Genomic DNA, 26,956 nt, shown 5'->3' with positions numbered 1-26,956 from the left:
TTAAGTTAACTGAAAAGGATTCTCCTTCTACGAAGGAAGAAATTGCAGAGATGGATGGAGTTCCATGTGCCTCAGCAGTAGGAAGTTTGATGTATGCTATGGTATCTACGAGACCTGATATAGCCTTTGCAGTTGGGGTTGTCAGTCGTTATCTTACAAATCCGGGTAAGAAGCATTGGGAAGCAGTTAAGTGGATTATGCGATATCTTCGAGGTACTTCCAAATTGGGTCTTACATTTGGGAATGATAAACCAGTGCTTATTGGATATACAGATTCTGACTTGGCAGGTGATAAGGATACATTGAAATCCACTTCTGGATATTTGATGACTTTTGCAGGGGGAGCAGTCTCATGGCAATCTAGGTTGCAAAAGGGTGTTTCACTTTCTACGGGGGAGGCAGAGTATGTAGCAACAACCGAAGCTTGTAAAGAGTTGTTGTGGTTAAAGCGGTTGATGCAGGAGCTTGGCTTCCCGCAACAACGCTATGTGGTTCTTTGTGATAATCAAGCAGCTATCGATATAGCTAAGCATCCAACATTTCATGCAAGGACGAAACATATCGACATGAGGTATCATTGGATTAGAGACGCTCTTGAAGAAGGGTTGTTTGAAGTGGAAAAGGTACACACCGATGATAATGGTTCTGATATGTTGACAAAGTCTTTAGCTAAAGGGAAGCTAAAGGTATGTTGTTCGATCGCCGGAATGGCGAACTCTTTCTCATAGTTAGAAAGGGGGAGATTTGTTGGGTTTTAGTTTCTACCTATGAGATTAAAAGTCCAATAGGATTACCCTTGTTTTGGCCCACAAGGAGATAAAAATAAAGGGAACCCTATATATAAATATAGGAGGATATTTGTGAAAATAAGCAAGAGAGAAAATAGGCAAAAGAGATATATTGTGTGAAAATTCGTAGGTAATTTTCTGGTTGCGCTGGCTGCCTTGTTTTTGCGTTTCCCGGAGTTCCAACGGTCGGATCGTCCTGAATTTCGGACAGCGTCTTCCTAACACCGATATCTAAATTCTGAACGGTGGAGATCGGATTCGGAGGTGTATTTGAGGGGCTGGGCAGTAGCTAAAGAGCCGTGGAGAGGCTGAACCTAGCCGTGGGTCTTTGTTCTCTTGTTGTTTATTTGGTTCCATACTTCTTGACGAGTTATTCCAAGAGTGTGAAGGTGATTGTATTCCTCTAGTTTTATCTGGAGAAGAACTTGGTGTATTACCCATATAATTTATCATAGTGAATTGTTTGGGTGGACTACGGTCCCGTGGTTTTTACTCCTTTCATTGAGGGGGTTTTCCACGTATAATTCTTGGTGTCTTGTTTATTGTTTATTGTTGCTTTACTTGTTTGTTTCATCGAAGGTTCATACAAGTAGGGATAAGTATTGTCCAACGAAGATTAATTCCGCACTTAGTTGTTGCCGTTGTGGTCACTTTTTCCCATCAGTCTATTCTAGAAGCAAGGAAAGGTGTGAAACCGAGCTTCCTCTGGACTAGTATTTGGCAGGCCAAAGAGTATTTAGCCAGTGGGTTTCGATGGGTAATTGGTGATGGCAATTCAGTGGTGGCAACCAGGGACCCTTGGCTAGCTCTCAAACCAAACTATAAGGTGGACAATCTGCAGGTGTACGAGGGAAGGAATGAGACAGTCTCAACACTGTTTCTTCAAGGTACTAAATTCTGGGACTCCATTAAAATTCGTGAGCTTTTTAGCGAGGGTGATGCTAACGCTATTCTGGCTACCTCTGTGCCCCAACGTCAAGTCGTTGATAGAATAGTATGGTCCAAGTCTACTGATGGAATATATACTGTGAAGACTGGATATAGAGAATGGCAGAACCATTTAATTAGAAGCTCAAGAAGTATACAGTCACGAGGTTGGAGTCGTTTATGGCGCTTGTCTATCCCAAACAAGATCAAGATTTTTGTGTGGCGATTGTGCAGAGATAATCTCCCAGTCAGAACTAGACTTCGAGATAAAGGGGTGAACATTTCTAGTTCATGTCCAATGTGTGATGCAGATAATGAAAATTTATTGCACTTGTTTTTTGGTTGTCCGTTTGCTAATGGGTGCTGGGATGTTGTACATCTGGTGCATGACTTAACAGATGTGGTTTCAGCCCCTCATTTGGTTATTATGTCAATTAGAAACAGCCAAGCATGAGGAGTTGGTAAATATTTGTGTAGTATTGTGGGGGATATGGTACTGGCGTAACAAGAAGGTGTGGAACAATCAGTTTATTAACCCAGGAGTTGCAATGGAGAATAGTTTTACTATTTTCCGGGACTGGAAAGCTGTTAGACATAACTTACCGATGGATAGCAGAGATGCTGGAGGAAGTGTAATAGACAAGAAGTGGAAACCTCCAGAACCAGGAATGTTGAAGCTTAATGTTGATGCGGCATTCAAAATAGAAGACAACACTTTTTCAATTGGGATGGTCATACGCGATCATGAAGGAGTGTTTGTTGAAGGACGAAGCATGACTCTTCCAAGGCCGTCATCCAGTGGCGGACCCAGAATTTTTTCTCAGTGGGTTCCTTGTTTTATTTTATTAATATAAATAATAAATATTTAATTAAATATTAATATTTAAATTTTTGATATTAATATTAAATGTTAATTTAAAGAACAACGGAAACTAAAAGGAATATATTTATACAAATATCTTAATAAATACGAGATGTTAAATAATTTCGAACAACAATCGCCTAATAATTAATAAGATTTCTGAATTATTAAAGTAAATTATGAATTTGATAAAATATTTTAGTGGGTTCCCGCTAATTTTAAATTAATTTTTAACCGAAATTTATCTTATAATTACATTTCGGCGGGATGTTGAGTGGGTGCCCGGGAACCCATAGGCAAAGCTATGGGTCCGCCCCTGCCGTCATCAGTATTTGAAGCGGAGTGTATCGGAGTACGGGAGGCATTGTCATGGTTGCAGAGCTACAGGGACTGGAAGGTGGTGGTAGAAACAGATTCGCTGCTCACAGCTAGTGCTTTATGTACTGGACGCAACAATCTGCTTGAGGTAGGCCATGTTATAGATCAGTGCAGGATGTTGTTACATAGTCTGCCCGGTGTTTGTGTTAAACATGTAAGGAAACAAGCCAACAAGGTGGCTCATAGCCTAGCTAGAATTCCATGCTTGTTAAATTGTTTCATCATTTTTTCATCTCCTCCTACTCATTTGGTGGAGACTGTTCTCAGAGATTTATGCTAATGAATGCTATTTCGTTTCAAAAAAAAAAAATCAGTTGTGGGCTTGTGGCCCAGCAGAGGAGTACAGAAATTAAAATAGACAGACAGCCTTAAAGGGTCCGCCCGAAGATAAATACAGTTGGCAGTTGGATATTATATGCATGCATGGTGTAAATTTCGCAACATCAGTCGTTAAAACTAATCGCTACTGCTTCTAAATCCCACAATCATTCTACTACTTTAAAGTGTTTAATTATCCGTCTTTTATATTCACACATATCGCAGCTGGTCCATAAGAAATCACAACAAACATTTCATCTTGTTTTTCACAGTACTTTGTGTAACATCCAACATTGCATAAATTTGCATTGTCTCAGTCCTGTTTTGTTTAAGCCACTTCACATCCTATATAAACAACTGCTCAAACGCCACTGAATTTCAATTCCAAATGGCGAATGTCGAAGACAGTACTAATTCCCCTGAAAACTCCGAAACTCTGCCTCCCTCTGCTCCGCCCCTGCCTCCACCAGCCCCTCCGGTTGTGGCCAATGATGTTGAGCAAGGCGAAACACCTAGTGCATCAGTGACCAAGACGCCAGAGATTAGGAGGAGCTGGAGAAGAGAGGATCTTTATAAGAACGCTTCACTGGCGTTGCGTGTCGTGGGATTGTTGTTCTCGTTTCTTGCTCTCATCATCATGGCTACTAATAAACATGATGGCGCAAACTTTGTTGATTTTGATGAATACAGGTTAGTTAGATGAGAATGAGAATTCGCGGATATATTATTTTCTATATTCAGCGATTAAAATTAGTGGTCAAGTACTTAATTATGTTATTCTTTGTAGCTATTTGTTGGCAGTAGCAGTTATATCAACAGTTTATACTGGAGGCCAAGTTTATCTACAAGTTCATGAGCTTGCTACAGGGGTGCAGACATTTTCGCACAAAAAATTGAGTCTCTGCAGCTTTATTGGTGATCAGGTTATTCTTTTTTAAATCCTGACAACCTGATTAACTGGAACACTGATAACGTTAACTCGTTAAGTATTAGGCCGTATGAGAGCTAATGCAGCTACTGTTGTTGTGTGTGGAACCAAAAAGATTAATGAATTTGTTTAACTTAAAATGGTGTTTTTGTGAAGTGCAGATTGCTGCATACTTGTTGATTTCAGCAGGATCAGCGGCAGTGCCAATAACAAACAGTCTGAGAGAACTAGAAGACGATTACTCGTCAGGAGGCAGTTTGTTTACAGATTCCTCCTCAGCAGCCATCGCCATGGCGTTTATAGCATTTCTTTTTCTTGCACTGTCTGCTCTTGTTTCTGGATATAAGCTTTCGCGCCAGTCTTATATCTGATACTACACCACTTCCATTCTTTTAAGCACATTACACAATTAAGCGTTAATCAGATTGGTATAATGAGATAATGGACAGTTACAAGACTGAGAAGTGATGTTCTAGATGTAAAACTGCATTTCATTGGTCTGGCAAGTTTGTTCCACGGAATAATACTAGTATCTTGTTTGAGCTGTTTCTACTTTGTAGTTCAAGTTATGAATATGTAACTACGCGTCAGCTAGTTCTACTCATCACACATCATATAGCCCGAATCAAGTTTTAATCCAGAAACGAAGAAAAAGTAAAGCTTAAATGGTTCATAACTTCATTATTCATAATGGTCACTTGCTCAAGATCTGTCGTTCCCTTGTAAAGAATGAACAAATTATATTTTACTTTACACAACCTGAGTGCTGCGGTTACATTATTATGCAAACTCTATACTTACAATATCTATGCCAATAAAATCTTTCTTGCATTGCTCTCAAGCAGTTTTCTACACTTCTAGCCCAAAAAAGAGTTAAAAAACGATTCATTGTCAGGTTCTTCCTTGGCTGCAGCAAATTGCACATTTGCCTCTTGTGTTCGATTGATGTAAGTATTTGTTGAATTAACAAACCTTGATAGGCCATAATTTCCCTGACCTTGCAGCATCTCTAAGGTGAATGGTGCTTGACCATTTGGCATTGGCGCCCTCGTATTCTGAAGAGGATTGGTGTAGTTTGTTGTTGGCCTCACAGCCATTGGAGCACTGGCCATAGTGCCGTCAGATGAAGGTCTAATTACAGGGTAACTGCCACTTCCTCGTGGTGCAGGGACATCATGGTTGTGCTTCCCTTCATAAGTAGTGATCACTGCCCTCAGATCATGAGATGCACGCTCAACGTGCTTCCTCACCGGACATCCCACAAATGTACACTTGTAGTAGCTCCTGTAGATAGTAACAAAATGCAGGAATTAATAACCAAAATTTGATAATATTGCTTCTGAAAACTATAAATGTGGTGGAGTAGAGAAACATATATCTTACCTAGGATTTGGATTGCCTTTAACTACTTTCTGTCCATATTTCCTCCACCTATAGCCATCATCAAGAATATCTATGTCACTGGTGGTTTGAACCACGATTCTTGGTTCTCGAACAGTTCGACTCCCGAGAGCTGAACTTGCCTCATTTTCATACTCACCCTTCCTAAAATTGAAAAAGAAAGACAATTAAACAATGTTTCAAAGGATCAAAAGTGACTATGTCACTCAGTGTCAAAGAACAATAAAAAGTTATTTAGCCAAAAAAAGAACAAAAAAATGTGATCAACTAAGCATACCATCTCTTAGCTTCAGGCTCATTAGCATTATCCTCTCCAGATTTACTCACTGATCCTTGTTCAGCATCATCATCACCAAAAGAAGCTGAAGAATTTTCCGGGGTTGTAAAATGTTCTCCATAGCCATTGTCAAGTTGTTGGATTGAAATATCTGAGCTGCTGCCTAAAGGTTTCTGGTAAGACCGTGAAAGCTTCGTGGACTGAGGCTTCGGGTGACTGTGGTTGCCTTTATATACAATTTCAGTTATGTGTCCATCCAGAGTTGTCTCAACCTTTTTCTTCGTAGGACAATTTAAGACTGTACACTTGTAATAGCTACGTGGATTTTCAGTTCCTTTTACTTGCTTCTGTCCATACTTTCTCCAATTATATCCGTCATCTAATTTTCTCTGATCTCTACTAGACTGAGATGATTGAGTATAGTGAGTCTGAATAGATGATGGCAGTGCAGTACTAATTTGCACATTGGACCGAACTGCAGACAATTCTGGTGAATATCTATCAACTACTCCTAGTTCCGGTTTCACAGTTCTTGTCATCGATGAAAAATCATTTCCCTCGCCAAAAAATTTCATATTTGAATCACCCTCTTGCCTTTTCATTAATTCTTCCTGTTCAAGACATGGTTTTAATGACAGAATAATAAGAACCAGTAGAACTGAACTAACATAAGCAAAATATATAATAATATGCAAGTGTTAAAGTATATTGGTAACAGATAAGCAATCAATACAATTTATTTTTTTTGACAATTTAGGCTTCAATCAATACAAGTTGATTTATCCATTTTAAACAAATAATCAAGTGTTCAAGATAAATGCAAACACATATATTTTATTAATATAAAGCAAATTTAAAGATAAGATCAATTACGTACCATGGAGTTCCTTGCTTGAGTTGGGAAAGAGACATTTGCATAGTTTCCATTACCCTCCATCAAAACTTGACCATCAAAGTTTCCATTTGTTGAAGATGATACAATCTACACAAACAAAATTATATTAAACTAATATTAAAAACCCTCCCTGGGGACGCAGAAAGTTCGAATCTTGTCAAAAAAAATAACGACAAATAAAAAAACATAAAAAATATACAAGCAAAACTTACATTAGATGTGGAAGGCTGGATGGGTGAGTCAAAGAAAGAGAGAAAAGATGAAGGAGAGAAATTAGTAGGAGAAAAGGGTAGTGCAGAATGATGAGAATTGGGCTTGGGCTTGGAGTGATCAAAGCCCCAGTTGCTACCAAAATCATTGTTGTCTGGTTGAGCAAGAAGATCAGTGAATGAAGAGTTCATGAACTGGGCTGAATATGTAAAGTCTGGTTGAGTAGTTTCAGAGTTTGAAGTGTTCATGTTCCCTCCAAATGAAGAAGAAGAAGAAGAATTCATATTTTTTTATTTTTTTTTTGTAATTTATTTTGTTGAGTGGGACAAGAATCAAGAACACAGAAAGTCTAAGAGGAAAAAAATGTGGATGAGCTTTGAAGTTTGGAGTTGTTTGAGGAGGGAGTTGAAGACTTGTAGGTTTTGTATGTGAAGCAAGGGAAATGAAAGAAGTTTGACCATCGAAAATATTTGAAAAGTCAGAGCTAAGGCCTTGACTAAATCCTTGTGGCGGCTGCTGCTAGAGAGGAAATTTAGTAGTGGTCCCAGAGGTGTGTCCCACCAACATAAATGGATGAAGAAATTAGAGAGCCATGTTTGGGCTACTAAATTGATTCCATCTATTATGTGACGAATACTCCGTCCCACCAGATTTTTTACCGTTTCCTTTTTGGGATGTCCCATCCAATTTTTTACATTTCAAAACTTACCAAAAATAATTAATGGGTCCCACCACTTCCTCACTTTTCCTTCCTTTTCACACTACTTTTACTCCATTTCACACTACTTTTACTCCACTATCTCCTTTTTATACATTAAAAATCAATGGGTCCCACCACTTCACCCACTTTTCTTTCACCTTTCCACTACTTTATACATATTTCTTAACCTCCGTGCCCAAACCAAACGTAAAGAATTGGCCCCAAACCAAACGTAAAGAATTGGCCGGGACGGAGGGAGTACAAGTTATGCACAACTACACATCACTACTTGTTACTCAAGGTTTCTTTGATTAATCATATTCAGATCCAGCAATCATGGAGGCAATTTAGTAGAAGGGTGCGTCGAAAATATCTTCTAGAGATTAAGAGGATGTTTAAGCAAATTTTAAACAATCACTAAACGGATGATCAAAAAACCGCAAACTGCAGTTTTTGTAAACGGTTGCAATGCAGTTGCGGGTTAAATTTTCGTAATACAATTGCGGGTTAAATTTTCACAAACGACGCGATACAGGCTGCGGTTTTTATGTATGCGCGTCGTGATTGCGATTTGAATATTCAACCGAACCGTATATGCTGTCTAGTTTGCAATTTTGGAGAAAAATTGCACCGCTCACACTGCGATCATCCCTACCAAAATAATAATATATATTTAAAAAATTTGATATAAAATATTATAATTAATATTAAAATTTTTAAATTTTAAGAAATAACATAACACACAATTTTGAATCTTTATTATATCTTTAAAAACACTTTGTGAAATATGCATGTTTATCCTTTTATTCACGTTTTTTAATATGTGTGTGTGTCCTTTTATTCATTTTAATATATATGTGTGTGTTTATTAGTGTGATATTCTCCAAAAGCTATGTTACATGCTTGATTTTTTTAAGAGATTTGACTATATAATTAAAAAATAATATGTTCCTGTTTTGAAGTATATTTATTTAATAATTTAATAAAAAAATACAGATAAAAAATTATTAAATTAACTATCAACAATCAAGTAAAAACGCTTTAAAATATTTCCAAAAAAAAAAAAACCGGTTACAGACGAGCAAGCAGTACATCATACTAATATACTGCAATGCTAATGCAGTTTCTCAACAGAGCTTGTCAAGTTATGTAAGTGTTAGTTTCTGGTTAATAATAAGTTTTCAGAAAGTATAATATTTTTCGTTTTTGTACAAATGACCCAAGTTTCTCCCAGGACTTTGAAAAGTAGTATTGACTTTTGTTCACATCATCAACATATGGAAAGGCTTAGCTGAAATGCTCACAGGGCCCCTGCTCCTTTCAGGTTACTTTCCATCCTAGAACAACTCAATTAGAAGCTTCTGAAGACTGCCTTCATTTCTAGTCTTGCTCATGTCAATACTGCTATCAGACAAGAGTTATGCATAAACAAAACAGAAGCAATTATTATCTGATACAGTAAGATATTCTCCAACTGATTTGCTCGGCAAAAGTATTTACTTAAGTTTTTTCTAATAAAAAGAATACAGAATGAATAAGAGTGACAGGAACATGAAGTATGATCCTGCAAAACCGGGGGATTTGGATGTAAGATACTAAACTTGTGTAATACATAGTTAGTCCTCACAGTAAAATAATTAATCATCTGATCCATACCTATACGTGCAAGTGTGTGCCATAAGTGCGAGCAAAGATTCAAATATAATACAAAAGAAATAACAACTTCAGTTAGCTAGATGCAGCAATTGAGAACAGCATTTGCCGATAACCAGCTACATATGAGGAATCAGTGTTCCCCTTTGCAAATAATAATGTACATTACCTCTCCTCCAAAGTTAAGTGTGGACAGGAACAAGCATATATCCAAACTTACTTTCACAAATCGAAGGTCATTCTGTATGCAATGAACCGAGTAAATTTCATAAAAATGATCAGCTCGACGAAGGAGCACATAATTTAACTTACTTTCATGCTGAATTGAACAGATATGCTATGTCATGTGCTGATCAAGAATCATCAACAAATCCTTCTGTGTCAGAATTACTTGCATTCTAACCTGAGAAAGTTCAGCTAAAATCAGCTGCATTAAGCAGATGAATCAACAAGCATATATCCAAACTGATAACAAGACCACAGGACTAATTGGGTGTATATTGCTAACTTTTTAAGCTTTTGTCATTCATAATTTCCCCTGGTTCCGTAAAGACAATCGATAGAGGAAACAAAGATTTTACAAGTGAAAGGGAGCAATGACTTGGTACACAGAATAACAAATGTATACCTTCACCTAAACATTTAAATTTGGTTTATTAAACCCGTCTAGAATATAAGCAAAGTCATATGCAACTACATAGTTTGATTGATGATGCAAGGCCACTGGTTCATTAATCTTCATCTATTCAAACCAATTATAAATCATTTTTTCCCATTATACCCTTCATTTTATAGCAAACAATTATATTAATCACCATTCCTAAAGCGGGGTCATTTGGCAAATCTGAACTAGTTATATCTAATTGAATAATATATCTGAATGCTGAATAATAAATATCATTTGACATATAAATTTCAGTAATATCTGAATGATTTTATTTCCGAATTTTCTCATTGATTAATTATTTCAACTAAGAAAATGATAAAAAAAATCTTTATTAAATAAACAAAAAAATAATGAAAGAATCTTTTAAGCTTCATGCAAATAAATAATAACTAATTCATAAATTGTAAAAACACTTTTTTTGCACACTATAAAGCTGCAAAATTAGCATTCGTTTATATTTTTCTAAAGCTGTTAATCTATTTATTATCCACGTGAATATGTAAATAAGTCCAAACCATGTTAATTCTCTGTAGATATACACAGCTGAATTGATAAGACAGAAATCTAAGCATAAATGAGTCAGCATAATATGTTTCGCTCAGCTCTGTGAAAAAAGATTACCAAATGAGATTAATCAGTCAGTTGAGCTCATTAAGCATCGTTAAGCAGTAAACAAATGGGGCCCGTCAAAAAATTAGTAATCCCAACTTTTGATAATATTTCAAACATGGGTGCTCTTCAGTTATTGCAAATTTCATATCAAGGAGGAAAATAAATAAATAAAAAGTTTACAAACCCAAAGAAAAGAAAAAAATTGATCATTTAGGCATCTAAATGGACACCATTACCATTATAACACAAATCGGCAACCATGATCTGCAGAGATAGACCCCCTGTGTTCCTCAAATCATCACTTTACATAATCCGAGATGAAAATGTGACAGTGTTGTGCTTTTCCTGTAACTACTGCTGTTGTCCTCCATCATGAGTTCTGGACACTTCAGTTTACCTCCGTTATATATCTTTGGTGGTAAGGGGAGTATAAATTTAATTTTTTAGCAGATAAAGTTAGTACACAGATTTACTAGGAGAGACATAAGATTAGTAGGCCTAATACAATAAATTAATAAATGTATACTCCCTCCGTCCCACCAGGTTCTTTACGTTACTTTTTGGCACGCATTTTAAAGCTCGTATAAAGTATACTTGCATAATGTATATATTTTTTTTAAAATTCCTAAAAAAAAAGTTTGACGTTTAAATTTTTATTCAAAAAAAGAAAAATTTGAAAAAACGTTATATAACTATACTTTACACGAGCCTCAAAATACGTGCAAAAAGTGTACGTAAGCTATCTGTTGGGACGGAGGGAGTACAATGGATGTATCTATTTTATGTATTAAATAAGGTTTTCAGTTTAATGATACTACAGGCTACAGCACATTGATGAAAGAGACGCCACCTTCAAAATTTTCTGGTCAAAAGCTGTCTAAAGTTTCCGATATATATATTATATAAAATAATTTACAAGAATGCATACCTAATAGATTCAACTCATCCAATATGATGACAATTATGCCAGAGACGTCCGTGACAAATGTAGTTACAAAAAATGTATTCCTTTAATTTGCATCCTTTATGAATATCTTTAGGGATTAATCACATGTCTTTATCATTCGAAGCATAATTATAAACTTCCAGAGGATGAAATAAGGTGGATATTGAAGAACTATGTACTATTAGGTGTGAATATTAATAATTTCATTCAGTCGTACAATTTAAACTATAGCTCAATCCTTCCACTTTGAGATAGGATTCAAGTTTACCTCTATCTTAATCAAATACATCATCAATAATTATTACGCTCTAATTTATTCCTTGCAACTTATATTCTATACATGTTCACAACTTTTCATTTCATTAAAAAAAAAATACATCTTGTATGCTACATTTTTACTATTTTATCTTGTCAGGCAATGCGAGTAAGTTCCACGTCAGGGAGCTTCACCTAAGAAGAAGGGTTTGGGTCTAGTCAGAAACATTACCCTTGAAGCTAGCAGACATATCTTTCGACAAGACAATTACAGGTGAACACAGATAAATGGCCAGTTTCTTAGTGATAGGTAATTAAATGTAGTGGCATTACTTGTCAAAAACCTAAAATAACATTTATATAGAAGTTCCTGTTCGTAGGATATACATTAGACTTTAGACAATAGAGTGGAAAGTAACAAAAATTCATGCAAAAAAAACAAGTGGCAGAAGCTGCACACGTCAAACTACGAACATTATGAAAGGTCTGCTCTTCAAAAACAATTGAAAGAACAAACAAGAAACCTTTGCCTACTATAGTGATGCCTCTTACCATATGTCACTACCTGTATCTACGTTCAAGTACTAGATTCTTACAAAACAGGATGTACAAATTATGTAACCTCTGATGTAGACAAAAGAAAAGAATAAACGAACAAGCACATAATCAAAAAACCTATGCATCATATTTCATTGTTAGATAACTAGCGAATAAATTAGTAAGTAAACTGTGTGGTGCAATTCATTATTCATCACATCTATAGCAAAGTTATTGAAGTGAGATGACTAGAAATTCACCAGAACATGTGAAGGCAACTATCAGTACATTTAGGAAAGTTGCACTTGCAATTAAACAAAACAATGGTTGGATAATCAGTTAAAATAAATGTAGAAATTCGAAATTTCTTCTATTTTCCTCTGTGTATAACATCTAAACTAATACCTTCTTTAGTTAACGTACAAGTAATTAACTAAAGAGCGAACAAACTGAGCTAAAAAAAGACTAAATGCACACAATTTTCAGCAACGTACCTGTGATGAAAAAATGTTGGGATAAACTAATGTGAGACAGCAGACACCACAAGAATATCAATGCATATATTGGTGGATCTAACCTTATATCACCAATAATCGTTGCATGAACATGACCCATCAGTAAAACAATGGAACCGGTTAGTATCCCTGACTATAATCTCCCTATTTGTAATTTTTGAGATAAGCTTGATGGCCGCATGACAATCACCACAAACTCGAAGATTCTTGACTACCCGGATCACATCATTTGGTTTAGTACTTATTAACCCAAATGCAATGGCCAACTTTTCACTATGACAACCAATGAAATGTTCTTTCTCCTCCTCTTCAATGTCAAAGAGCACAAACTCTGTTGTTGGGATGTAACCAGCTGCTTTTAATTTTTCGGCTAAGTCATCAAGTTTAGCATAGATCTTCTCTGACAAGGGGTGAGACTTATCTCCCACAAGAAACTCATGAACGATTCCATCAACTTCAATCCAGCTATACGCTGGTATTTTTTGAATGCCTCTCTCATTCATAGTCGATCTAATGCTTACTGCATCGTCCCATTTATGATTAGCAGAGAAAATGTTGGACAAAAGAACATAATTTCCGGAATTCCAAGGTTCTAACTCAACCAACTTCTTTAGAACCTCTTCTGCCAACTGGGTATCCCGGTGTAGCCTACATCCGTGTAACAAGCCTCCCCAAACTATGGCATTCGCTTCAATTGGCATATTTTTAATCAACTGGTGGGCTTCTTTCAATGAACCAGCCCTCCCTAAAAGATCCACGATGCATCCATAATGTTCGATTGTAGGAGTCAGAGAATAGACATCTTTCATACTGTGGAAGTACTTGCGTCCCTCATCCACAAGACCAGCATGAGTACACCCACAAAGCAGGGCCATAAAAGTGTTCCCATCAGGGTGTATCCCAAATTTTTCCAACTGTGCAAAGAGACCAAACGCAGCTCTAACATGCCCATTCATAGCAAGCCCATTTATCATAGCATTCCAAACAACACGGTCCTTCTCCTTCATCCCCTCAAAGATATCCCATGCTAAAGCCAGTTTCCCACATTTTGCATACATGTCAATCAACGCAGTACCCATCACAGGGTTGGTCAAGAACTCATTCTTATCAATTAAGCTGCTCGCCCAAACCCCTAAGTCTAGCGCTCCTAACCTTGCACAAGCAGAAAGGACCCCAACCATTGCATAACAATCAGGCTTCAAATTCTCCTTCTGCATTGCATAAAAAAGATCCAACGCTTCTTTAGGAAGACCATTAGATGCATAACCCTGAATCATCGCACTCCACGACACTATATCCTTCTCCAGCATCCCATCAAATACCCTACGAGCTGCCTCCATATTCCCGCTTTTAGCATACATATCCACCAACGCCGTACCAACAAAAACATTCCTCTCCATACCAATATAGGCCACATACCGATGAACCCAAACCCCAGTTTTAACATCACCCAACTGACTACAAGCCGACAAAACCCTAACAAGTGTATAACTATCCGGCCTCAAATTCATCTCCAACATACCCTTAAACATACCAATTGCTTCCTTAAACTTTCCAATACCCATATACCCACTTATAATCGCAGTCCAAGAAACAACATTCTTCTCAACAATATCCTCAAACACCTTATGTGCATCACCCAAATGCCCGCACCTCGCATACAAACAAACCATCCCAGTCTTCACAAAAACATCACAATCAAACCCACATTTCACCACAACACTATGAACTTCCAACCCAACTTTATAGTCATTAAGCCTAGCACAAGCCTTAAGAACAAAAGGGAAGGTGAAATTGTTGGGCAAAAAGCTCTCTTTTCGCATCGAAACGAAGAGCTGAAGAGCCTCATCAAAGCAATTCTTGGACACAAGGCCTTGGATCATTGTGTTCCAAAGAAAGACATTGGGTTCGTGGGTTTGATTGAACACTAGATGAGCATAAGATTGGTTTGAAAATGTGAAGATGGATTTAAGGAACATGTTGATGAGGTAGTTGTCTTGGTCAAGACCAAAACGGAGGAGACGAGTGTGAACATGTTTGAGATGTCTGAAGGAATTGAAACCTCGTATTAAACAGTTCTTGATTTCGAATGATGTTGAAAGAGGAGGAGCTGTCATGTCCTTCCCGCCTAAATTTAATTGCAACTGCCGATGAATAATTTTATAGTCGTATCCTTTTAGGAACCGTAAAAGATACTTGGTCGGTTGGTCCTTTTTTATTTATTTTTTTCTATTTTCGAGATATTTGGCCGTCCCACTCATTTCTTTACATTACAAAATTTTTTCAAAATAGTTAATGGGTCCCACCACTTTCCTACTTTTTCTTCCTTTTCACACTACTTTTACTCCACTATCTCTCTTTTATATATTTAAAATCAGTGGGTCCCACCACTTCACTCACTTTTCATTCTCTTTTCTACTATTTTATAAATATTTCTTAACCTCCGTGCCCAAACCCAATGTAAAGAATTGGGTGGGACGGAGGGAGTATTTTTCAAGTTGAACTTGTTCAGTCTGAACCGAATTACAATTTCTTTAATCAAAATTAATGTTTTATATTTTTATCAAAAGCAAACTTGTTTAGTCTGTTTATTGAACCGAATTACAGAAATTTTCATCAAAATATCCAATATTGTCATCTCATCGAATAAAAATTAATTTAAATTCAGAGTTGAGATTTTGCTTCTTAGTAGCAATTCTTTTGAAATTCTACTCAAAGCGATGCTAAATGATTCTATATATTATCTTAGACATCTTTTTTTTTTTTTTGAAATAAATCTTAGACATCTTTTACGTGCAAGGTATCTTGATTCTGGCACTTCATAAACCACCTTCAATAATCAAATATAGACACAAGTAATTGTAATATTTCTGCAAAATTATACACAAGGACTAATTATGCTAAGCGCTTACACGCTGGAGATGGTTGTTTCTTGTTTGCATACTAGTATTACATATCCAACCCACTTGAAAGATGTGGATTACGCAGCACTAACTATAAACTAGATTCTGTACTGTAGAGTCTAGAGTGTATATATATACAAGTATAAGGTAGACAAAACGGATATTGCCAAATACAAATATCAACTATTCGATAGAAAAGAATAATATCCTCAACCGATTTATGGCTATGATTCTGTCGTGTAAGAATTTGGAAACCAAGCACAAATTTCTGGGGCGAACATTTGCATAATACAGTGTGCAAGACAACTGCTTCGGAGCACAAAATTCATGAATCGCTCCAAGTATCATCATCCTCCTCGTCGCTATCAGCTAATGCCTATATTTAAATTCTTCATTCTTATTATTTCAGCACTAGTAAAACAAAAACAGTATAGAGGGAAAAACCGGAAGGGGGAGAAAGTGTGGAGGAAAGAAGGGAAACCTGGCGAATGGCGTTTGCTTTCTCTAAAATGGCTGCGAATCTCAAATTTGTTTTAGGACCTTGAATGCTAGGCCTAGTCGCTACTGCAGGTTTCAAGTTGAAGGACTGGGAAACAGAAAATATCAATCATCGTAATTTTGTGGATAAACTTGATAAAGACAACAAGAGATGGCGAAGGGGGAGGAATGGGGATAAGACTCCATAACTAGTACCTTGGTGCGTATTTGCTGTAAAAGACTATCTCTATCATCTACCTTCTGTATCTCAGGCCGAGGTCGTTCCTTCACCTTCTTCAACTGCATATAGTTGTACAATATCAAGAAACGTATCTAGAACCACACTTATCTAAATTACTGTAAAACAATAATTACCATGCTTCTGTCATGAGCAGCAACAGCATCAATGAGAGGCGTACGAGGTCGGTGAAGTTTCATTGGACGATTCCCATTCATTGTACTATCTTCAAGAGCTGGATACAGGGAGTTACTTGTTGACGATGCAGGTTCACCTTCTGAAATTGTAGAAACATCCTTAAGATGTTCATCTGCTAATGTTGGTTGAGGTACACGTGTGTCAGCAAACTTTATCAGCCTTACTTCTGACCTTGAGGAAGTGTCCTCAGGTTCTAGACATACTTCCGGTTGCATTTGACTTGATGGATGATTAGGTACAGATCCAGATGATGAATTGACAATAGTTGCTGTGGTCAAGGACGGAGTATAACTCGATTGCGTACTTCCTGCTTCTCCAGCATGCATGGCATGACCAGGGTCCTCATTAATTGTAGAGGGCAATGTTAGGCATGGGTCCATGTAGGATGTGCTATCAGAAGTTGGAACATTGCTGCTCCCATCATTAGAGGTGAGTTGCATTTGCACTGACAGTTGATTAGAATGTGCCGTATCCTGCAGCAAGTTCTGATAAATATGTTGAGGCTCCTCTATGACAGTAGGAGGTTGCAAAATTGGCACTGGAGGTAGCAAATCTTCCGTACTTGTTTGATCCTCATCTTTGACGGTAGGAAGTTGCAAAATTGGCACTGGAGGTAGCAAATCAACTGTACTTGTTTGATTGCCTGTTCGAGTATCATTGCTGGTCGTCAATGGAAAACTTGGTGGAAAAAGGCCAAAAGTATTTTGCACTGTGTCTCTATCTGAAGGCAGGAAAGCATGTTGCTGAGTTCTCCCAATCCTCCACTGGGCTGGAGGTAAAGGTGGTAGAGGAGGCATTTCAGCCAAGTCAATTTGAGGTACTGCAGGAAGCAGGGGATAGCTTGAAGAGACTTCACTTGCTTCATCACTGGCATGTGCAGGGATGTCAACTTCATTGTTTTCTGGTTGTGAGATATCTGAATTCATAGCTTCAGTTGGGGAGAAAATCAACGATGACTTGGGAGAAGTAATAAAGCTTCCTCCACGGTCCGCGTCATTTAAGTGCAACTTAGATGATGGACTATAGATTTCTTTATCACCGGACAGAGACTCTATGCCAAAGCTATCGGCCTGTATGTTCGCCTGAACTACAGGCATGCTTGCTGCAAGACAAGGTTCAGATTGAGATTCAGTGCTTCCTTCATCTGGATGATCCAAACAGCATGACTGTTCTGACTGAGATACTTCCTTGGGATTTGAATTATCCAAATGCAGGTGTTCGAGATCATTTTGATCACTCTGTAGGGTGAGCTTTGGTTCTGGAATTTCCTCAGGATAGTGATGGGTTGAAAGCAAACTATCACCAGAATGCTCATGAAGTTTACTCTGCACAGAAGGTACTGATTCTTCATGTTGGGAACTGGTTTCTGAAGATGAGAGCTCATTAGCTCTAACAGGCTGCAAACTCGAGTCAGGAACATAATTTAACATTTCGGAGTCTGAATGATGACCAGAGGCTGTCTCACATTGGGCAAAGTCTAATGCAATCTCCTGATTAACCATCGTTGTCTGCTCAACTGATTCATCAATACTCTGTGGATGAAATTTGTCACTGACTTCAAATCCATATTGATCTGGCTTCTGTACGCAGTTGAATTCCTCTTGTGACAGATTTTTTTCATGTGTTGAATTAACTTTGTCAGCATCACTATCATGAATTTCAACAATGGATTCCCCAATAATGTTTTCAGATTGAACTTCTTTACTTTGTTTGTCATCAATGAGTGATCCAGGAGCTGTGAAATTCAGGGAACCCAAAGAAATTGCCACTCCAATATCTTCGCTTCCAATCAAATTCTTATTGGAGGAAATTTCACCTACTTCAACATCATGCTCTTTGCTGGGTACAGAAAAACCAGTGAAAGATCTAGGACTTCCAGAGTCCATGTAACTAGAGTTTTGATCAACTACAGTTGCTTCAATTCCTGTCAAACCAGTGCTGCAGGTACTTATATCCATCCCACCGCTGTCTGCTTCAGGGAGAAGCCTATTACAGATTTCCTCTTCATGACAAGTATCAATATCTGAACCAATAGTAATTGGAGGAACAGCTTCCTGTTGCTCCACAGTTGAGGAATTATTAGAACTATCTGATACAAGTTCAGAGTCCAGAGTTGTCTCTTTAGCTGAAGAATATATATTATCTACAGAATTGACAACAGGCTGCAGAACTGTTTTACTTGTTTCAGAGTCCCAAGAGGATGGCACAGAAGTTTCAACTTCTGCATGTGAATCAACTGTCTGATGCAACATAACTTGAGCATCTACTAAATTCTCAGTACAATCATCTTTTTCCTGTTTTGCTGCGAGCAAATTATCCAATGAACTTTCATCATCATACTCCTTGGAAATTACTTCACAATTGTTTTCAGAAATATGGATCGAAGCAGTAGAAAGGTCACTTGAATTATCATTTAAGTTATTCAGTATATAGTTTTCAGCAGGTGCTGTCTCTGCAGGTTGTTCATCAACTATTGTCTGTGAAGTAATACTAGAGTGTCTAGAGATCCAGGGTATATTATTGCCCCGTGTTCTGCTATTTTCTTCAGTCTTGATGAATCTTGTATCGGGTTCATCATGGTTAGACCATATCTCAAGCATCAGCGGTCCCCTTGATATGCCTCTAGCCAAGATTTCTCCTTCATCTAGAGGTTTATGTGTGGAGGATGAATCTGAATGATGCAAACCTGAACACATTTCTCCAGATTCAGACTCAGAACTTGGTGTGTCGATTACCTCATTAGAGGTATAACCGGGAACACCAATCTTTGGAGGTTGATAAGCCTCAGACATTGAAAGATCCTCACTCGGGGAAACCTTTTCCATTGCCATAACAACCGCATCAGCTTCACAAACTTCAGTAGGTGTTGGCTTTTCAGTTGCAACATCATCTACTGGCGTATTCTTAGATCCCATGCTTCCAGTATCAGAATACGAAAAACTAGATGATCCCTTTTTGATTGAATTGTTCCTATCATCTGACGCGTTTGAGTTCCTTGCTGACTGAGAATCTGAAAATTGACCTTGAAGCAGTTCATCATTTGCATCATAATCTGTCCCGTGTTTTTCCATATCCACAAAACTATCATATTTGCTTCTGTATTCAGTGTCTGTTTCTATTTCTGTCTCCATAGTAGCAACGGCATCCATGTATTTGTCGACCTCACTTACAACACTGTCCGACTGGTAACCATCTTCATTGCCATCTCTGCTTTTGGCATCAATTGCTATCTCTTTTTCATCAGCCAACTGAAGAGGATATTGTCTGGTACCCAAGGAAAATTCCCTGCCACTGAGACCCTCGCCTACCTCATCCACAAATGGTTTTACTAGAGTCTTTCCTTCACTCATTGATTCTTTAAGAGAAGTCACTTCACTAGTACTTTTCGATGGCAGATCCAGGGGTGACGAACCATAGGCAATTTCATGAACAACTTTGTCCTCAGGTGAAGAGGTGTTTATAAACTTTTCCATAAAGCTTCTCCCGGTTTCTGAGTCAAACGGGTATCTGTTCAATCCCCGCTTCAATTTCACAAGACGTGCAGGGTCAGTGATACCATTCTCAACACGATCCTCCAAAAGCAACTGCTGGAGTCTGCAGTATTATATTGCAAACAGTTCAATCAGGAAGCCTGTCGAAAAGCGGATATCACAATAAATTTGGGAGAAAAAGTCCTACTTGGAATGAGATGCTGGTAAGACCTCTGGGGTTCCAGCATTCCTCCACCGTGAAGATTTCTTCTGCTATCACAAAGTAACAATTCACGGTTGCAACAACAAAACATAAGATGTAAGAACATATTTATATGGTTCATGAAGCAAAGAAATCATACAATTGTCTATGGTTTGGACTTTGGACCTATCTAAAGTAAAATAGTAAATTGACCACCAATGTAAATACTATCAGGATGAACCAACTCTAATATTAGACAGAAAAGTAAAAATAAATAGAATTGCCTAGGCTTGAATGCAGATATAACGTTTGGAAATATAATATATGTAACAAGATTCGATGGATCCCAAAAACTTAAACATCAACATTGATATGTGTGCGACCTTTGTTTCCATCAGTGACCAATATTAGTGGAAACAAAACCATCATGATTGTTGTTTATATAGTATACCTTGGATTTACGAGATCTTTTTTCCTTCTGGACTTCTGCACCTGACAGTCCATAGGATGATGCTTCCAATTTAAAGAATGATGGGTCTGTGTACCTCTTTAAACATGCCCCAGCACCAGCAACATCAAATCTATTTATAACAGAATTATTATTATTATAAGAGTCCCATCAAATAAGTAATATATCACATAAAAAAGAAAAGGGACTGGTCATACTTGTCAAGAAGAAACAATCGAGGAGGACCGCGGCATTCTTCACAAGAATCCATGATAAACCTTGGCAAGTCTCCCCCGGTAATCAGATTTTGGTTTGTGTGCAAACTAGGATGCCAATCAGTACCTGAATTCATCATCCATATTCAATCGCTATATAATGTGTAGTCCAAATAGGCAATAATACCATCTCCAAACTACAGGATATTTTCTCAGACATGGTCATTGACAATGTAGGTATCAACAGCCAAACCTTAGCATTAAGCTATTAAGTACATACTACATAAACATAAATTTATAGTTGTTGGGCAAGGCAAACTATGGGGTTTCATATCAAATTAGTCACACATTGCACTCAAATATCTCACTCAACTCACCGTTATCAACAGGAGCTCTCCTTTAGACCACTTATATATATATATATATATATATATATATATATATATATATTTTAAATTTCTCAAAATTAACGGAAAGAATGACTAAATTGATACTTGGTGCTTTAAATCAATCGTTATTTATAGGTTCTGTCTATCAAAAAGTTATCCTACAAGTGCCATCGTGGCAGATGACCTCCATTCTATCATATTTTCTGTTATTAATTTCGAGAAATATTATAAGGAAATATATATAGCAATTTAAGTGGTTTAAATGAGCTTCCATTTTGAAAGGTAAGAGACATTTGAGTGTAATGAGTGGTCACTTTGATATAAACCCTGCAAACTATGATGCATTTCCTGTTATACTATATTAATATCAGACTAATTAAAGTAATTGACCTCATAGATAGTCAAATTTTAAGGTAGAGCTCTCAGCAAGCTGATAATAATGAGAATTTTTTTTAATAAGGTGATGATGAGATTAGAACCTGCATTTGAGAAGAAAACTGATGGACTTGTCTGTGACAGAAATGCCTTCTCAATTAGAGGGACCTCCGCCTCAAGCTGTTCTACACGGACTATGAGACCATGGCCTCTTGTAGCTGTTGCCATCACTTCTTCATGCAAATCGTGAAATATCTCAGCAGCGAACCTGTAGCGTGCAAGGAAAAATTATACAATTGTTTCATTATAGTGCGTACATGTATTATGTAAAATTCAACTGATTTCAGGTTGTTCCTTAACAAAGAAAAGAGCTGTTTCATCATATCCTTTTTTAGTAAGTCTTACGGCAGAAAAAAGTCAAACTACTGCAGTAACAGGTCAGAAAAGAATAAATATTTTGTAAGTTCTCTATCAATTTTTGATGAATACAGTCCTCGTAATACATAGTCCTGTGTAGTGCGAAACATAACACAACAAAAACTTCCAATGGTGTATCTCAGGCTGTCTTGTCTATTACATGTTCTTCTCTTCATGAAATGTACAACCAATAACACACAAAGATTCATATTGCTTTCAGAAGACAAATCAATATGCAAATACCCTTTTTAAGTGATAACAGCAAAAACAAGAGAACTATCCTTACCACTGTGACTATTCTTGCTTACTTGACCAAATGTCAAATGTAACTAGTAATACATTTCAATATAATAAAAGGGCAAAGAAAGATTATCCATCAAAATGCTCAAGCATTAATGATCCATCACAACTTATTGCTTGTCAAGACTATTGTAACACAGGGTATAGAAATAAATTACCAATAGAAACAATATCATTGTGTACATATATTACACCTTCACCCAGGCCAGTATTACCTGACAATTACATCAGAACCACCCACTCAATCCATATCTAAATAAAGTTCCCTCCCGATAAATTCACATATTTAGGTCCACTAAGAATTGAATGCACTGCACTCACTGATCATCAAATCACCACTACAGTAAAAGAGAAGAAAATCAATCAAGTCTTTCATCTTAAAATCATCTATATGCAACTACCCAACTACCTCCAATAAAGCAAAAACAAAACAAACAAACTTTATCGACCAAGTCAAGTCAACTAGGGACTATATTTTCACAGACTGTTCCAAAACCTAAACACTATCAAGGATCAACTTTACCTTTAAGTAGTTACAATCTTGGTTAAACATTTATTTAGTTAAAAGTAATAAAAAAACCAGAAAATAATTGGAAATTATCAGCAAAAATTTCACAATCTTGAGATATACGAAACACAAGCACCCTAAATTACATATATCATGCCTGATCCCTGATATCAAGAATCCGAGACTCGTTATCAATCAATCAATCTTCCCAATCCAAAGCTCTTACAAAAATGGTAAAACAATGACAATTCCAGTATTCAAGCATATATAAAGGGGGGAGGGAGAGAGAGAGTAAGCGGGAGAGGGGCACAGGGGGGGAGAGGGAGAGAGGGAGGGAGAGGGAGAGAGAGAGAGAGAGAGAGAGAGAGAGAGAGAGAGAGAGAGAGAGAGAGGATACTAACTCAGCAAGGTCGCCCAATTGACGGAGAAGACCAACGAGACCAGCCATAGAGACAGCTTCAAGTAAAGCTTCAGGGTCATCTTTATCAGCAGCTCCGAAAAGCTCGGGATCAGCCAGGCTGTACTCGTTTCTTATCTCATATCTACTCATCGGCATTTTCTACAAAACCCTAACAGGCTATAATACCAGTAGCCACTCAATTCTCTGCTACATTAAGTAGCAGAACTATATATAATATACACACAAAATTCTACACGTATAGTAATGTAATCTAGTACGGGTTTGAAGAGAAGAGTTGAAAAGAGAAGATTTGGGGTAAAGTTAGTTAAAAATTACTCAAAGAGAAGAAGACAGCCTGCGACGACGACGAGACGGACACTACTTTAATATATTTGTGTTTGTAATAACAAATTGAATAATTTGTTAAAATTGGGGATATATATAATGTAAGAATTTGAGCGGCGCAGATCAGGATTACTCCTATACTATCTACTAGCCTACTACTATAACATTCTCATCCTTTCTGGTTTTTTTTAATTGTTGTTTTTTTTTCCAGGTTTTTAATTGTTGTTTTCGTCAACAGTGAACAATGAAAAACCCTTCAATGAAGTAGCAGTAGATTTTGGAAGTACTTAAAAAAATTGAGAATGTTAATTTTTGTTTCACGGCCTCTATTTATTTTATCAAACATTTTAATCATTTATAAATTTTAATTTGTTTCTAACTTTTACTTCACTTTTTTATTTTAAATAATAATTACTTATATTAACTCCACTCAAACAGCCTCTTTATCAACTTCGATTAAACTTAAAACGCATTTCTGCTTTTCGTGATAGTCCTGTAATATTCATTGTATTTATAAAATTTTTATAAGAACTTTTATATCATCTATTATTATATTATATTTTAATAATAAAATCATAGTTATAGCAATTTAAATTAATAATAATAATATATTTTAAATATTACCAACAGTTATAATTTGTTTCATCAAAACACATAACCAAATTTTAAATAATCAGTATGTTATGCCATGTTACTATTTTAGTTAAAATCATAAAAGATACCAGTCGAAATTGTAATCCTTAGCTCTTATCCTAATATTCACTACACATCTATAATAGGAAAATTTCCAAAAAAGAATTCATGCTTTAAAATTTTTTCAAAAATATGATGTTATAACTTATAGGTAGAGTTGCAACCGCTTAATTTTTAGATTACAACATATTTTTAAAAACATTGTAACATAGATACTTTTAGGAAAAAATGTAAACGAGAAAAAGGTAGTTTTGAAAAGAACCTTGCATGAAAGAGTCAGTGTCATCGCAAGCGAAGAGTTTGCTGTTTTGCATCTTTTGGATTGATATTTATAATATGCAGAAATAGGAAAATGGAGAATATGTGGGCAAGTATCCAAAATAATACTCAGTCCTAATAGAAAACACAGCGACATTTTACAAGTTGCATGTTGTTGTCCCCATGAATTTGTAGCTTTGTTGGGGCTGGTTGATATTTCGCTAGCGGGTTATGCGCTTATCGCTTTGATAGTGTGGATGGTCTTTTCTTTACTAGCGTAATGCAGAATGTTAGTATATATGTATCACATGTTTTTTTTTTTTTTTTTTGAAAGTATATATGTATCACATGTTAATAATACAAGAACAAAAGAATAATTCGGAGACATGTCACGACTTGTAATAGAAAATAAAAACAGCTTGGTTGACGGACAAATTATGCATAGTAACTGAGCTTTCAATCTTCTTTTTCTTTTTTTGCCGGAAGCTATCTTCTTGTTAAACTATAGCGCCGCATAATACATTTTACTTTAGTAGTAATATCATCTATATATCAGTTTTGTAAAAAGCGGGAATCGGACTTAATCGGTGAAGTCACGGAACAAGGATTAATCAGAGATTAATTGAATTGATCGGAGATTAATCGGATTGTTCGGTGATTAATCGGAGATTTAAACAATTCGGCGAGTTACGGAACAGGGATTAATCAGTGATTAATCAGTGATTAATCAGCGACTTTTAGAACAGAGCTATATATATATATGTTTTATCAAAATCGAAAAACAAGCGGTGAAGTTGCTCACTGCCATAAATGAACTGGCCTCATCAGTACACCTCATGTCCTGCGCATCTGTCACTCTCGCGCACATAAATTTATATATTTATATCTATTTTGTGTATTTTTTTGATTTTTATTGTTATGCAATTTCAGATTCTGGGGTCAATTGCTCAATTGCATGTATTTAATTGTTGTTATACCTGTTCACATAAAAATACTTGATATATCTGATATAAGTATCGCATAGGCATAGGATTAATGATTGATACTTGGCTTAGAAGTCTTGAAATTGCAGTGATTTGGTTTTAAGTATTGGTGGAGTGCTCAACTCTCAATATTTTGTTGTTTTTCTACTAGTGTTAGTGATGAGCTTGCCGTCCATCACAACCGTTTCCATTAAAACAACAAGCCATCTTTCCTCTTTTACTTTACTTTTTGTGGATGATGATGGACCTATAATCTCTACGTACCAACAGTTTTCTTCTTAAGTTATACTAGCTGGTAGCTGCTACTGATCGACTTGTGGGTTGTGAATTGTGATTGTTAAAAGTTTCATGCTTTTATCGGTTAAAAGATATTATTTTTGGCAAGGTTGTAAAAATCATAACTCGGTTCAACTCGGTTTGGTACCGGAAAAATGAGTATTCGGAATGAGTATTGGATAACTAATCGGGTATTTTTTAAATTAATTTTTTCTCTCATATATAGTTATGTACCAATTGATAATAAAACTATCTAATAATATTAATATTTTAATAACACACTTGAAATAATGAAGTTCAAATAAAAGTTACTTGTTTAATAATTTTTTTTTTATTAGCAATTAAATCAAAATATTTAAATACTCAGTTAGTATGATCAATTTGTATTTTTATTAAATTTAAAATGTAAATAATAAAATTATAAATAACCCTTATAATCCGTGCATGACACGGCTATAAGCCAGTCAATTAGTATGATTCAAATTTTACTTTCTTTTGAGAGTCTTGTTTGTTGGGCTAATTAAAAGTTGGAATGGGCTTTAATCATTTCGGCTACGATAGAGATCAAATTAGACCACTGTCCCCCTTACAAGCCCATCCTTACAAAATATTCAGGATCCTGAAATTAATATTATACCTGATTATTACAACTAGTCATTTATTAAAATAATAGCAGTTGGCAAATATAAATCCGAATCTGATAGTCAAAGAGTATTTTTTAATATAATATTGCTAAGTAAGATATGCACGATTCTCGTTTATTCTCCAACCTCTGTATTAAAAAATCTCCATAACCAAATAATAATTTCAATCGTTGTTACACAATAACGGCCAAATTAAATATTACTCGGTTTTACAGTGTAGTAGTTGCGAATATGAAAAGCACTTATTTGATCAAATAAACACTGGTACTAATGGTTAAATATAAGTATAACATCTATAAAGGGGTGTGATCCACTCTTCAATTTAAATAATGGGATTTCGAGTGAGGA

At 36.3% G+C, this 26,956-nt stretch overlaps 4 protein-coding genes across 5 annotated transcripts; 1 reads left to right on the top strand and 3 right to left on the bottom strand.

Moving 5' to 3' along the window:
• The first annotated feature begins 3,512 nt into the window (after window positions 1-3,512).
• Window positions 3,513-4,751, top strand: LOC108199138 (CASP-like protein 4B1). The gene is made up of 3 exons (XM_017366878.2): window positions 3,513-3,963; window positions 4,061-4,196; window positions 4,363-4,751. The coding sequence occupies exons 1-3, from the start codon at window positions 3,662-3,664 to the stop codon at window positions 4,570-4,572; spliced, it is 648 nt and encodes a 215-aa protein (XP_017222367.1). The 5' UTR covers window positions 3,513-3,661; the 3' UTR covers window positions 4,573-4,751.
• Window positions 4,752-4,856: 105 nt separating this feature from the next.
• Window positions 4,857-7,456, bottom strand: LOC108197564 (probable WRKY transcription factor 33). The gene is made up of 5 exons (XM_017365215.2): window positions 6,987-7,456; window positions 6,757-6,861; window positions 5,880-6,490; window positions 5,585-5,746; window positions 4,857-5,485 (listed from the first exon to the last, which is right to left on the bottom strand). Exons 1-5 carry the CDS (start codon window positions 7,266-7,268, stop codon window positions 5,059-5,061), a joined length of 1,587 nt encoding a protein of 528 aa, XP_017220704.1. The 5' UTR covers window positions 7,269-7,456; the 3' UTR covers window positions 4,857-5,058.
• A 5,440-nt stretch (window positions 7,457-12,896) lies between these two features.
• LOC108197263 (putative pentatricopeptide repeat-containing protein At3g08820) lies at window positions 12,897-15,062 on the bottom strand. Its single transcript, XM_017364836.2, has one exon. The coding sequence runs from the start codon at window positions 14,984-14,986 to the stop codon at window positions 12,938-12,940; it is 2,049 nt and encodes a 682-aa protein (XP_017220325.1). The 5' UTR covers window positions 14,987-15,062; the 3' UTR covers window positions 12,897-12,937.
• Window positions 15,063-15,687: 625 nt separating this feature from the next.
• On the bottom strand, window positions 15,688-23,916 carry LOC108199409 (protein SCAR2). Of its 2 annotated transcripts, none has more exons than XM_017367209.2 (9): window positions 23,411-23,916; window positions 21,889-22,052; window positions 21,024-21,147; window positions 20,809-20,938; window positions 20,364-20,425; window positions 16,625-20,279; window positions 16,466-16,549; window positions 16,254-16,358; window positions 15,688-16,148 (listed from the first exon to the last, which is right to left on the bottom strand). In XM_017367209.2, the coding sequence occupies exons 1-9, from the start codon at window positions 23,563-23,565 to the stop codon at window positions 16,098-16,100; spliced, it is 4,530 nt and encodes a 1,509-aa protein (XP_017222698.1). In that variant the 5' UTR covers window positions 23,566-23,916; the 3' UTR covers window positions 15,688-16,097. The 2 variants fall into 2 exon arrangements, with proteins under 2 accessions (XP_017222698.1, XP_017222697.1); XM_017367208.2 differs by having other exon boundaries at window positions 20,364-20,428; window positions 23,411-23,766.
• Between the last annotated feature and the right edge of the window lie 3,040 nt (window positions 23,917-26,956).

The sequence above is a fragment of the Daucus carota genome, chromosome 8 (assembly GCF_001625215.2).
Source record: "Daucus carota subsp. sativus chromosome 8, DH1 v3.0, whole genome shotgun sequence".
NCBI classification, from domain to species: Eukaryota; Viridiplantae; Streptophyta; class Magnoliopsida; order Apiales; family Apiaceae; genus Daucus; species Daucus carota.
Note: the sequence above shows the minus strand (reverse complement) of the source record. Positions and strands in the feature narration are given on the sequence as shown.